The sequence below is a fragment of the Lathamus discolor genome, chromosome 4 (genome assembly GCF_037157495.1).
Source record: "Lathamus discolor isolate bLatDis1 chromosome 4, bLatDis1.hap1, whole genome shotgun sequence".
Lineage (NCBI taxonomy): Eukaryota > Metazoa > Chordata > Aves > Psittaciformes > Psittacidae > Lathamus > Lathamus discolor.
Window position 1 is genome coordinate 111559351 of NC_088887.1, and position 14675 is coordinate 111574025.

At 41.3% G+C, this 14675-nt stretch overlaps 1 protein-coding gene across 3 annotated transcripts in view; it reads left to right on the forward strand.

The window, feature by feature from the left end:
- Positions 1–6916: 6916 nt before the first annotated feature.
- Positions 6917–14675, forward strand: part of ALKBH8 (alkB homolog 8, tRNA methyltransferase) — a 47259-nt gene continuing 39500 nt past the window's right edge. The window contains exons 1-4 of one of the 3 annotated variants that reach the window (XM_065678664.1): positions 6917–7079; positions 7532–7643; positions 11234–11371; positions 14113–14353. In XM_065678664.1, coding sequence (XP_065534736.1) covers positions 11243–11371; positions 14113–14353 — 370 coding nt within the window. In that variant the 5' untranslated portion in view covers positions 6917–7079; positions 7532–7643; positions 11234–11242. Of the gene's footprint in view, positions 7080–7531; positions 7644–7790; positions 7900–8445; positions 8553–11233; positions 11372–14112; positions 14354–14675 lie in introns of those variants that run through there. The other 2 variants (XM_065678662.1, XM_065678663.1) reach the window with 2 other exon arrangements.

Sequence of the window (14675 nt, forward strand, 5' to 3'; positions counted from 1 at the left end):
ATCACACTTTTGGAGCCTTTCATCTGAAGATGCTCATGTGCTAGCATGAGTTAGCATCTCTGTTTGATATAGCACAACATATGTAGGAGCCATATGTTTTTATCCTATATAGTCATATCTATCCATGCTTGGAGTTAGTGAGACCTGGGGTTTGTAGTTCATTCCTCCCATTCCAAGCAGTGCTCAGATAGTGAGCATGATCCTGAATGATGTGATTCAGTCATGGATTCCTCTCTTTGGTCTCCACACATGTTCAAGTAGGTGCTGGTTGCATTCCTAAGAGTGTCCTGTGCAACTGAGAGGTGGATGGGGACTTCTTTGCAGATATCCCCCCATAAAATGCATTTCTACAATTGAGCTTCAGAATGCCATAGAAGTGTGTCATAAAGAACCATCTTGCTGTGATAAAGAGAAGGATAGGGTGACAAAATATATTTCCAATCTCTAACTCTGTAATTTTGTTTGCTTAAGAAAACTTGTCCCCCACATTCAATACTATTTTCCTGCTGTGTACGAGTATCTATTTGAAGTACCACAATGATTTCACAATCATTGTGATATTTGAAACGGTTTCATAATCATTGTGATGCTTCAAATCTGTGTCAGCACTCTACTTCAAAATGTCAAACCACTGGTAATTCTTTGTTCCTAGATCAGGACAAGTATTAAATACAGAATTGTCCTAAGATAGCATATTACATGCTCTTCTGCACTGATATTATAGCAACTAAAGCAGTCTACACACAAGCTTAATGATAATTTTTTAAACCTTTCTCCTGGTTATTTTGTTAATTTACAGTGCCATGCTTTGTTTCACTTATATTCCTTTGACTGAAGATGCTGTAAAGTTTAGCATGGGAGACAATAACAAAAGTATTTAGATGATGAGAAGATGAGAGATGAAGTGTGTCAGGCTTACTCATATGGCCTTTAGAGAGTTGACAGCTAAGTGAAGCAGCCAGTATGCTCATTTAGCTTACCCATCTCTTGAAGCAAACAATTTTGCCAGAAAGGACTTTGTCTATGGATTAATTAAGAGCATTTAATGTTATAATGGTTTTCTTTAAATCCTTCTGTTTGATATTTCTATATAGAAAGAGTAAAATAAAGTGATGTAGTCACGAATTTCAAATAGTATATCCTAACACCGCCTGCTTTTTAATCTTAATAAAAGTGAAGAATATGAGTATCCTGGGCTGCATCAAAAGGAGCGTGACCAGCAGGTTGAAAGAGGTGATCCTGCCCCTCTACTCTGCTCTTGTGAGACCTCACCTGGAGTATTGTGTGCAGTTCTGGTGTCCTCAACATAAAAAGGACATGGAACTGTTGGAACAAGTCCAGAGGAGGCCATGAGGATGATCAGGGGACTGGAGCACCTCCCGTATGAAGACAGGCTGAGGAAGTTGGGGCTGTTCAGTCTGGAGGAGAGAAGGCTGCGTGGAGACCTCATAGCAGCCTTCCAGTACCTGAAGGGGGCCTATTGGGATGCTGGGGATGGACTCTTCATCAGGGACTGTAGTGACAGCACAAGGGGTAACGGGTTAAAACTTAAACAGGGGAAGTTTAAATTGGATATAAGGAGGAAATTTTTTCCTGTTAGGGTGGTGAGGCACTGGAATGGGTTGCCCAGGGAGGTTGTGAGTGCTCCATCACTGGCAGTGTTCAAGGCCAGGTTGGATGAAGCCTTGGGTGACATGGTTTAGTGTGAGGTGTCCCTGCCCATGGCAGGGGGGTTGGAACTAGATGATCTTGAGGTCCTTTCCAACCCTAACTATTCTATGATTCTATAATATGCGATTAACATCAGACTGTGTCCTAATCTTCTTCACTAAAATGTGTACCAACCATATTATGCCCATGTGAAAAAGGAAGATTTGCATTTGTAATAGAGTTTTTGAACAAGTTGGGGGGGGGGGGAGAAAGCAATGTTGTAAGTTTTTAATCCATTTTTATTTTCATTTATCCTCCGCCATTAATCACATACATACTCTGAATGCATATGCTACATTTCATTGAAAGATTACAAACTGTTACACAAACGATGCATAAAGATTCACAACCCTTGTGAGATGGGTAAATATGTAAATGTCATACAGACTGGCAAACTGAGTCACAGAGAAGTGCTTGTAAAAAAACCCCACTGTTTTGATGCTTTATATTTTTTGCCTATTCAGTTGAAAAATATGTAACTTCTATTTTTCAGATGTGTTGAGTGTGCATGCAGAGCCAGGGAACTCAATGAAAACTGGGTCTCAAGAGAGTAAGTGGGGTGACCCAGGTAAATGATCGTGGTTTTGTGTAGAAAATTTTAACTTCTGGTTACCCAGCTCTTCTCCCAAAGAAGGTGAATCTATTGCATGGGCAACAGGTAATGAGGCCTCCTGAGATAATGCCTGAAAGGGAGGGAAAGGGTAAGGTCCCGGTCTAAGGAGTGCTTTGTAATATTCTCTTCAGTCTTACTGGAGGAATTGAGGATCTCATGATGGAAATGTAACATTTAATTCACTGTAAACAATACCATGTTCTTAAAATTAACTTTGCAGATTGTGTCTGAACTGCAAGCACTTTATCCTTAAAAATGTATTGATTGATGGAGCAGACAAATTCACTGCCTGATATTCCATGTTTGTCCTTATGACACACTTATACCCTGAAGTTATAACTGTGAGAAATGATGGTTTCCAAGGATATGCAGGAAAACAGACTGCCTGCCTAGTGTTGAGACTAAGGAGGATCCCTGTGTAGGGTTACATTGCTTTCTGAATGCCTACCAAATCCTAATTGTCTGTGACAGAACTACAGTTTTGCCAGGTTAGTGGAAGATTTTGACTGTAAGGCCAGAAAAGAATAATATAATTCAATCAGTAACTAAAAGAAAAATAAAATTCCTATTTTGGCATGGAAAACAGGCATAAAGAGCAAGAAGAGAATGTTAAGTATGTGCAGGCTTTGAAGAGGATATGATAATTTTCAGCCTTTGTGCAGGAAAAACAGAAATATTTTCTTTGAATCTTTCTAACAAGATTGCCTTCAAGGCTAAACTAAACCATGTGTTGATGGGTTCACTCTTTGGGAGGGAAATCAATATTTTGTATGGTTCTTTCAGTAGTTGATATTACTTTTCTGACACCCTGAGAAGTGTACTTGACTGGCACAAGATCTTCCATAGACTTTGCCTGAATTGCAGAAAAGAGTCACTTGGGTAGTAAAAGCAGCAGTTCCTGTTCAGGAGAGAATTACCATCTGTTCTTCAAAGCCTGCATGGCTTTGGAAAGGCCCAAGTCTCCAACATTGCTTATGGCCAGAGAAAATTTATAGAATTAAAACTGAGGGCAAAATAATTGTCTGCAATGTATGATTTGCTTAGTATTGGTGCATGTGGGACTTTGAAGGCTGGGGACCATTCACTGAGATATATGCGAGCAGAAAAAGCTGACAGCAGCTGCCTGGGGAGCTTTTAGTTGATCTTCATGGATATTACACTTTCCAGTAATTGTGCCTAGGGAATTTACACCTCTTAGATTCTTCCTTAATCAAATGAGGAAATTCTCTGTTGACATCTATGTGCGTGTGTTGCAGGAACCTCACAAGAGCTGGTGGTACTAAAAGGTCTAAGTAATGAAAGGTCTTCAGACTTGCAGCTTGCACATCATAATTACAGTAATTTATGTCTCGTGCCTAAGAGTTTACAGGAATATTCTGAGGACTCTCCAGGAAGGGATCAAAGATTTTGTGTTTATTGAAGCCTACAGAATTGTGCCCCTAGTTCTAGGCCAATATGGTGACCCAGCACTGGACACCCCTGCAGTATGTCTGACAACAGACATTAAAGCTGTTCCTCCCTGCCTCTGATAACACAGGTTTGTGTTTCATTAATAAAATCTCATGGCATAGCAGGAGTGCCCAGTTTAACTAACCTCTGCTTGATACTAAACATTCACTGACTGGTTTTGGTTCTCTGGATAACAAGATCTGTAGCTGTTCCAAATACAGAACTGAAATCTCCCCTTTTTCTTTTCAGAAAGTAGTGTCATCATGCTAAAGAAACTTGCTTCACAAAAGGGTCTTAACTTGTAACGAGGGACAGGAACCTGCCAATAATTGTGCATTTGTGCCACGGAATCAGTGTTGCCAGATCTTAGAATTTTATCATGAAATCTATGCTATTTCATGTATTCCTTAAAGTTCCAGTACCCTGAGTCTAGAGATTTCAGGAAAACGTCTGCTTTTATTACAGGGGGTGGGGTGGGGTGGGGTGGGGGGTGGGGGTGGGGGGGGTGAAGTGAATGTATTCCAAAGTCTTACGCTCATGAAAAGAAAAAAAGCATGGCAGTATGAACAGAGCCTAAAGGTTAGAAATCAGAACGCATAGTGATACTACTTGATGTTTTAAGTCTCTTGAGAATAAGATTTTTGTTTGCTAGTACTTGAAAATCCCATTGATTTTACCAGGGCCTAGATTTCTCGCATCTTTTTTTTCTCTTAAGCAATTGCTAAAAAAATCTTCAAGTTGTTTTTTGGCTGTTTTACTTTTTTAGAAAGAAATATGAAATCTAGCATTGAACAGCACAAATGCAGAATCAAAATGACATGTAGCACAGAGCCAGTTCTGCTATCTTTTTGAAGAATATAAGCCTTTGGCATTGCAGAGGTTTGTTAGGGAGAATTTTACTATCACAAGCAGCAGCAGCACATTTTGAATTTAGGTCAACAGATATTTGTCAAGGTCCTTAACTATTACATGAATGCTATCCTAAAGCAGTCCATCTTGTGTCTCATCAGCTAAGAGGTTTCTACTTACTTCTGTAACAAACTGCTGTCCTGAAACATATCCTATTTGTCGTGATTCTTAAACTGCATGCAGTTTCTTAAATCTAGAGATTTGATACAGAAAATCCTACTATCTTCTTGTGATTTTCTTTTAATTGGGCTTGAAAGTGATGGAAATCCAGTGTGATTACTTTAGGCTAAAGCATGGCTTGACTTGCTTTGGTATAAATGTGATTAAGATTGTTTTTCCATGTCTGGACCAGTAACCTCTAGTTTGTTGAAGAAAACAGAAGTGTTTACTTACTATTGTATGAAGTTGATTCCCAGGGACTGACAAATACCTTGACTCTCCCTGGGAATAAAATAGCTATCAGGATAGAGAGCATTGTAATTTGCTCCTGGGAAAAGTGAGTAATCAGCAACATTTTATTTCTCACCCTTGAACAAATGGGACCATGAGACTCTGCTTTAGATGACATTTCCTGGTTATCCATTTGAAAAAACTCCCAAAACAATAGAAACAGAACAAAAATTTTCTGATATAAACTTTTTTTTTCCTGAAGAAAACTATGAAACCTTAATTTCAAACTAGAATATTTGCTGAATTTTAAAACCAGAATATTCTCATTATAAAAATTGCATTTTTTTTTCAGAAATATTGAGATTTCTGCCAAGGCACATTTAAAGAGATATTACATTAGTATCAAATGTATATGAATCTCCACTTCTATGAACTATTTAGTGCGTTAGTCAGTGACAATTTTCTTAACCATATGGCGATGTATTTTTACTTGCGGTCAATAAGCACTGTGGTGTCTCTGGAAGGAGTCTGTACCCATGCTATCTAGCATGAGAAGGGATTGCACAGTGCTTCAGGGCTTAAATTATAAAGGGAATAACAATTCAGGTTTGACCAAAATAAGCTTGTATTTAAAACCTATAACCAGTCTTTAACTGTTTTCCTTTTAATTGGTGGAATTTTCCTATATGAGAATGTTGTTTATAGAAGTAAAATCTTGATGCATTTACAGAGGAAATGTTATTGCAATATGCATCACACATTCTTGACCATTGCTAATCATACAGAGATATTTCAAGAAAAAAATCCACATCTGTTCTCCCTCAGAAAGCAGTTTTAGAAATAAATCACAAAATAAACCCAAAAGTTGACGGGTGAGCACAGGGTCAGGCAGCTGCCAGAACATCGTGGTTTGCACTCTGAGATGTTCCACTAAGCCTATGTTCTACTTCTCACCTACCAAAAATGCATCCCAGTGGAATAAACCACACATGGACAGCCAAGAAGAAGAAGAATGGAGAGCCCACACAGTTAGAGCTTTGAACCGGAACACGGGCGCTTAACAGGAACGACCTTTGGGCAGGTATTTTCCCCTTGTCAGAACAAACTGGTAATGAATCACAAACTTATTTCATTAGGATCATCCTTTCAGTAGCTTTCAGGTTTGCTGGTTTCCAAGACTGAGGGCCTCAGGGAATCTTTCAGTAAAGAGAGCAATTGTGTACATTGCCTGGCTATTCCTTACCCCTAGCTTACAAAAAGATGATGCTTAGTGTTCGCAAGGTTAACAAGATCCATGCTCTGACTAGGCAGCTAACAGTCACACTTTACATATAAAAAACTTAAGCAAAAGATCTGTGCTATCACAATACCTTGCCACCCCTCACATGGGTTAAAGATGGAGAGTGATATAATGCCACAGGCTGTGGCAGAAGGACAGAAGCATGACCACCTTTCTGACTAAATACTACCTTCACAGACTGGTGGATATGCCCCATCAGCCTCATATCCTTAGTGTGCTTGTACCTCCCACACATGGGGTATCTGTGGCCCTGGCATAGGACATAGTATGTACTCCAAGGGAAAGAGAGAGATACTTTTTCCTCTTGATAAGCACAGCCTTACCTAACAGCATAGATAAACTTCTCCAGAACATGGATTTGGGATAAATTTGAGGAGCTGGCTTCTGACTACAGGTTTAAAAGCTCATCAATCACCTCACACACCACCCACCTGAGAATCCCACATCTAATTGATCTGTAGGAAAGTTAAACACCCACAGGATGTTGGGGGTGTTATTTAAATAGAGGAGAAAAAAAATAATTAAGCTACAGTGAGAAATAGGATACTTGTCAGGTAAAGACAGAAGAAGTAGGTAAACCTGAACTTCAGTGTTTTGGATAAAGAATCATATGAAGCTCAATTAGTCTATGATGGCAGAGAAAAACAAAGAAAAGACTTATGTGCTCTATCTCTGATTTAAGGGATCCTTTTCTCATGCAGGGAGCAGGTGAGCTATGGAGATACTGCCTTTCAGTGAGGGAGGTTGCTCAGTAGCATGGGTTTACTAAGCAGCATTAGCAGGGTTGCTTACAAGTTGAAGAGTGGCATGGGGAAATATGCATGCACAACCAGAGACTTGGTCTTTGTGTGGTCTCGGCTGAGGTGACATTGTTTTGTCTTCCTCTGCCCCTAGTGTGGGGCGTACCAAAGGTTATACATGGTCAGTGCTGGCTGTGAAGGTGGCATGTCTCAGTGATGGTCTCCCGGGGTGAGCACCTCAGTCTGAAGCTGTCTTTAATCCACTGCATGGATGTGGCTCCCAGAGATTGTTTGTGGATCCCCTGCGCTGGAGGAAGCTCTGCCCAAATTGCTCTCAGTGAACACGCGGAGCCTGTCGTGTGGCCAAGGGAAGGTGTCCCACTGCGGGTGGGTTGAAACATCGCTTTTCTTCTGTTGCAGACTCAGAGGAAGGCTTTATTGGTGATAAGGAGGGTGACAGGAGCTGGCTCTGCCTGGAGAGGAAAGGTGGCCGCGGAGGGCAGAGCAGCTGGGCAGCACAGACGGAGCAGAGGTAAGGAGCTGGAGCACTTGCACCGAGTGTGTCAGCAGCAGAAGAGGCCGCTTTCACGTCTGGTCACCAGGAAACCGTGGCACCGAACACCGGTTGGTATCGGAGGCGCTTGTCTCCCTCCACCGAGAGACAGCGGAGCAGGCACTTCGTCTCGCACACAGAGACCCACCGCTCGCCGGGGCGGGGCGCGGCGCCGCCATGACGGAGGGGCGGAGGCGGGCGGTGTGCCCGCCCCAACATGGCTGCTGCCAGTCAGGTAACGCGCCGCGCTGGCCGGGATTGGGGCTGTAGCGCCCGCCCCGACCGGCGTCCGGCTGGGGAGGGAGAACAGGAGCAGGCGGGGGCGGCGGGAGCGCGGGCTTCCCTCCTCCCTGCCGTGCCGCCTCTGCGGGGAAGTTGAGTCCGCTGCGGCCTGGCCTCGGCCTTGTCTCTTGCCGTGTCGGGGCGACGTGCTGTGAAGTGGGACAGGGCCAAGTCAGCCCCTGCGTCTTCCTCGTAGCTTTTGCAGCCTCCCCCCGTCCCCGCCTCCCGTATTCACTCAGGGCAGAGCGTCACGCGCACATTCCTGTTGTTATCCCTGTTACCGTGCGAACGCCCGGAGCCCGGGAGTTTGAGGGGTGTCGGTGGGAGGCTTCAGTGCTGGCGGAGCTGGGGTAGGGATGGCCGCAGGGGTGTACTGGAGCCTTGACCGGTGTTGGAACTCCGACATCTCCATCAGGGCTCCTGGATTTCGTTTTCTCCCCTGAGGTTTGATGCCGGTGTGTATGCAGCGGCTGTGTACACTACTGCTTGCGTGTCTGCGGCACAAAACCGAGCCCAGGCTGAGCAACAAGCTGCCAAGCTTCATAGCCGAGCGCGGCGCTCCCTCTGCTGACAGCTGCCGGTTAGCTCCGATGCGCTTTCGTTTTCGTAAGTGGCTTTTGCTGCAAATAAGGTTCTTACTGCATTAAAACTTTACATTAACAGTAGTTGTTTCAGGCCAGGTGTGTGACCTACTGTACCCTGAGCTGCCATTGCAGGGGGAGATTCTTTCAGTGTGTTTTCAGGAGCTGTTTTGTTTGTAGTACTTGTGAAAGGTGACAATGGCAGAAGTGACTCATCTACTGCTGCGTGCTCTTCTGTAGTCGTTGGCCTTTGTAATGGGGACGTGAGACGCTACCACACAGTTTTGCACTTCTGTGCAGCTGATTGTGATTCCTTAACTTGGAAATCAAGGTTTCTCCGCCTGCAGAATTGAGCCTCATGTAATGGTGCAACAAACAAGGCAGAGAGTTTAGGCCCTGTTTAGATGGAAACCAAGGGAAGGTTCTGGTGTCTCAGCAATGCAAATAATACTGTTTGAGATCCATTCAAGGGCTGGAGCCATCTGAGTGATGCTGGTAAGCATGAACAGCATGTAGGGAAGATCTTAAGCTTCTTGAGCAGCAAGTCAAAGGCCAGGTAGTGTGGGGTAGGGCCTCTCTGCCAAGTTTAAAGGCTGTTGTTTAGGCAGCTGAGTCACACCTCATCTGTTGCTTGTTCTGTTTAGTTCAGAGGTTATGAAAAGATGGAAAGAACTCTTCTCAGCTTCAGTTTCTGTGCTGATTTGCCAAATATTGGGACACGACTCGTTGGTGGTTTTTTTTGTTTGTTTGTTTGTTGTGGGTTTTTGTTTTTTTTTTGGCTGCAGAATGTGAGATTTTGCAAGGATGTCGCTAAAGGCCTGACTAAACTCGGAGCTCCTTTTCCCTGAGGTCAGATGTTATGGCAGTGGTCTGAGACTCAGTTCAATACCCTTTTTTCTGGCAGGGTCTGTTCTGCAGAGGCTGCCTGACAGTGGTCTGACCAGTATGGGTGATGTACATATGCATAGCCTTCATGCTTTTCCATATGAACCAGATTTGTATGAGTTGTCTTTGGCTGCATTTATTCTGCTTCTTTTGGGAGGATTAGAATCTGTTATTTCCACAGGTGCTTTTCACATTCTGATTCCCTTTAAAAATTTTTCTCTTTCAGTGAAATTAATAGTTGTGCATGTTGGGGATAGTAATGCTGCAGCAGTCACAGGGAACATATACTTACAGCTCCTGTGCAACTCTTCAATATTTTTATAACAGTTTTACTAGCTTAATTACATTTGGCTAAAAGGAAACATTTGCTAAGTTGTTCAATACAAAGTTGCATCAAATAGTAACATTTTTTTTTTATACCTTTGCAATTTTCCAGTGGTACATTGTTATTATGATGGTGTCTATAGGGTGGGTATTGGGAAGCAGCTACATAGTCTTGCAAGCCAGAAGGCATGCAAGTGGACAGTCGGAGCAGATGACACCCTTAAATAAGTACACACAGTGGTGACTGGTGTAGGGTTTGTGTGTGTGGTTTTTTTTTTTTCTTTGAAAAAAACCCCAAACAAAATATTTACTGGCGAGAAGAGAAGATGAGGTGGAAGGATTGTTGTCAGATCAATGATAATAAAAGAACGGGAAAAGACAGACAACCACAGTTGGATTGTCTAGCTGTATTATTAGGAGGATTTTTTTGGAAAGACAAGAAGAAACCCCTAAAATATGGGTAAGGGATTATGTTATAGTGAGACAAAAAGGGAAAGTCAGAGCTTAATCACATCAGTGTCTGGGAGCTTTGTCAGTGTTATGTGAGGTCTGGACTCTTCCCTTGCATGTGAAGGAAGTGGGAAGAGAGGAAGAAAAAGAAAGGCTGAAAGGGATGTAGGAAGGTGTTATATGATCTCAGTATAGTGGTAGACCAGAAGTGACAAAAGATGCAACAAAACCTGGAGAAGGCCAGTGATTTTTGAGTAACTCACTGGCAGGTAAATGCTGTGTTGCTACTAAATTTAGTAGTTAATATATGTACAAAGTTTTCTGTTCCTCCTAATGATGGAAATGTGATTTGCATTTGGCCTTTGGAGGTATGCTAAATGAGGTAGGGAGCATTCCTGGCTGCTAGTTCTTGAACATCTAATTGTTGAACACATTTTGCTACTATCAAAAAGAGCAGTTTTTGCCAAATGTCATATTCACTTGAAAGTGGCAATTAGGAAAAAGGAGCCAAATGAGAACAATTAATTTTCAATTCAGGCATTCAGTGAGGCGTGAATAACTTGGAAGATGAGATGGTGCAAAGCTCATGGCAGTTCCATGTGTATTTTTTTTCTCTCATTCTTCTCTGGAGAGACTGTAGAAAGAAGGAAATGAACAGCAACTACAATGTGAAAACAGGAGGGGCAGACAGGCTAAAAACTGCAAATGGATATAGTGATATTGTGAAGAAGAAGAGAAAAACTGGAAAATGAAATCTAGCATCCTGCCAGACTTTATAAAGCTTTATTTTTGGGAGGGATACTCTTAATAAGACAGTTTAATAATGCAACCTCAGAGATGGGGAAGACTGGTGTTGACTGAGGAACGTATTTTGCAGACTTGGTTTTGTCAGCCCTAAGTAATTCATAAAGTCTGTGATTTATCCAAAGTTCTGTTACTGTTCTAGAGGTGATATACAGGATGGGAAGACTGTTTTTCTAGAGCAGACTGAAATACTTGATTTTTCAAACAGGACACTTACTACGTGTTGTTACTTCTGCTTCCCAGATCACCAGCATGGAACTTACAAGCAAAGAGCATTTGAAAGTCCAGAAAATGAAGAAGAAGGTATTGAGGAAGCAAGTCAGAGCTCAGCACACATTGATGAGACATGAGGGCATTGAGTGCTCCTCCCATGCCACACAGGTGACTGGTACTTCTATTTTTGATGGTAGCATGAAAATGCTGCTGATCTGTGATGTGTTCTGTTCTCATGTATGCTTTGTCTAAAATACAGTTCCAGTCTAAAATACAGTTCCCATCTAAAATGTGTTTCCTGATATTGAGGGTTTTCTGTGCCTCTGATTTCAAAGCAGAACTGTACTTGAGCAGTTTAACATCTGTGGAGAGACTGTTGAAATTTTGGAAAAGTTTTTTGATCTGAACCAGTAATTCCTTGAGTTGGGGAGTAGGAGGAAATGTGACAAATGTTACCTTGTTGACGTAGATAAACATTTATTCTCTTTCCTTGATTTCTTTGGCTTTTAGCTTTTGTATTTTTCTTTCCTCTGTATTCTCTATCAAGTATAATTTGCCTCATCTAAACTCCTTGTTAAAAACATGTCTATCTTGGAAATCTTCTTTCCACATTGTTTTCTTCACCTAAATTGATTTAGGCTGCGGTTCAGTGGGAGTTGAACTGATTGACTGACTTGCAGCTGTTGAAAAGGGGCCAACATTCTCTTCCCTTGCACAAAAAGGGACAAGATGGAAAGAATTCTGCTTTCTTATGATGCTCAGTAAACTCTGCCATAAGCCACTTTATTTGTTAACCTAACAGAAAACTACTCAGCTTTTTGATTTGTTGCTACAGTAAAGAGTTACAGCAGGTCAGAGGGTGACCTTGCAGATACTGGTGTAGCAAAAAATGACAGAAACTTGCAGGCAGGAAGGGAAGAAGTCAGAGTATCATTTCCCTCCCTAAGGTGTGGGGAGATGTTAATGCCTTGAAACACTGTAGAGCAGTATCACTTCCTCTAGCCTTGTTCACCTTCATCCTGTAAATTATCCTGCGGATTCTTCCCATTCAGATACGAAAACTTCCATTAGATCTTTATACTTTTTTTGTAACAAAATTAGGCATAGTGTTCACTGGGATTTCACACCACATGGACATACGCTAAAATAACACAGTAGTCTTGTTCCTCTTTGGAGCAGAGGCCATAGTCCAGGACTTGTTCCCCTTGATAATGCCATAGATACCAAATTATCCATTTAATCTATCCAAAGAGTAATTTTAAGGTCCAGCAAGTTCCTCATCAATGATGGAACATTTGAATAAGTGATAAATGAAACAAAAATCATAGTGCTACAGATAAGCATGTGTCAAACATACGGAAAATGCTTTCAGGCTTTGTGCAAGAGTCTGATTGTGTTGAAATTGCTCAGCTGGGAGAAGACGATCAGTTGCTGTACATGCTGCTGCTGCTGTGTAGTTACAGTCTTTGTAGGTGAAGTACCCATAGCCAGTGAAAGCACTGGTTTGACTCTCTGCATTTTCTCTGCACACATGGGCCTCTCCATTGATAACAGTTCAGAAAATAACAATAATTAATAATGTGGTCACCTTTGAAAAATGTGATCAGTAACAGCCAGCCTGATGCAGTGCTAAGAACAAGTGTTAAAGGAGCCATTGCAATAGGTGTAGTCATAGCAGTACTGTATTTTTTGAAATAATCCTTATCTTCAGTTTTAAACCTAATTTGCTGTATTTTAGATAAGTGAAATTCTGTTATTTGGAACAATTGAACATTTTCCTAGCTGCCTTCAGAAAAGGTCATAGAACATTTTGAGGCTTTAAGGAAAAGATTACCTGAAAGCTTTCTGGAAAGGTGTTATGGGATCAGAGTAAATTGTTGCTGGTTGTTTGCAGTCCCTGGAGCTCATTCAAAGCTTTGACTGCATCCTCATTTGGCCTTAAACAGGGACTTAAACTTTTTTCAGTCATGGTGATTAGCCTAAACAACCATTATAGCTTGAATAGCCAATATTGAATAGCCAATAGCATATAGCTATATATATATAAAAGAACTCGCACATTTATTTTGAAAAGGTCTATGTATTAATCTAATGATGTTTCTTGAATATTAGCCCTTAGAAGAAACAATAAAACAGAACTTTTCAAACATGCGACAAACCAGCAACAGTCCTCACAAACTGCATACTTCTTGATAATTTTGGACATAAATCACTATGACAGTGTAGAATTAAGCAGTTGGGCCTTGTTCATGAAGTAATCTCTGTTAACCAAGGATGGGACATAAATCCATTTTGTTTATAAAAACTAGGGAGCATTTTTGGTTGAGAGTCCTGGAGCAGAACTAGGTGCATTGTTTCTAGAGGCTTCTGCCTTTTTTTGGTGAGCCTGATGTATGGGGGACATGAGGTGGAGCTGGCAATATCAATCTCTGTGCTTGAAAAAGGTCAGAAAGTCTTTCTAAAAAAAAAAATAAATCACAGTCTTCAAAGGTTTTTTTGTTTGTTTTTGTTAGTGGTAACAGGTCTCCAGAAAAAAGTCCATTGTAGAAACCTCAAAAATTGTATGTGCCAGTGTCCCCCCTGTTTGTATGCAGTACACTTGAAGCACGTGTTCTGATTTGAAGCTGAAGTGCTCTTGTAGTAATAATCACATGCACTAATTGAGTAGGTATCTCTAACAGAGGTTGCAAGCCTTTCTGCAAGAACATGTGCTGGGCTAACAAAGGTTGCCTTAGCCTCATATACCAAGCTCATGGAACTGTAAGTATGTTGTGTGGAATAAAAGAGTACTCACTGGGTTAAATTTTCTTTATAATGCTGCTCTCTTGGTGCAAAGTGTTAGTTTTAAATGAACTGATATTAATCACTATTTCTCCATGTATTTCCTTTTTAAATTCCTCTTCAATTAGAGCCTGGTTATTGCCAATGCTGGTCTTGGTAATGGGATGAGTAGACACCAACTGCTTAGTATAATAGAAGAGTATGGATTGGTGGAAACAGTCTTAATGCCACCGAGTAAGCCATATTCATTTGTGAAATATGGGACAACAGAAGAAGCGAAGAAAGCCTTTGATGCCCTTAATGGAAAAGAAGTAACACTGGAAGACTGTGGCCAAAATATTGTTCTTTATATTAACTTTGTGGAAAAAGGTATCCTTTTTTTTTTCTGCTGTCCTATATATCCAACTCCCTGTGTACTGTTTCCCTTTGATTTATTTCCTAGGCTAGTAAATGCAGCTAAAAGCACACTTTGTAAGTAGACACAGAATGAAAAACAGAATTTAAGATTCAGGACATAAAATAATCTTTGCTCTTTGTATTTCATGATAGGATACTCTAATTTGAACTCCTTTACTTGGAGGCAAAAGGAAAAGGGATTTAGATAGTTTCCAGACCATTTGAAACTGCACATGAGGGTTGATTAAGGAGCTAAAATGGGGCCTGGGAGATCTCTGGGCAGTTCATTGGATTT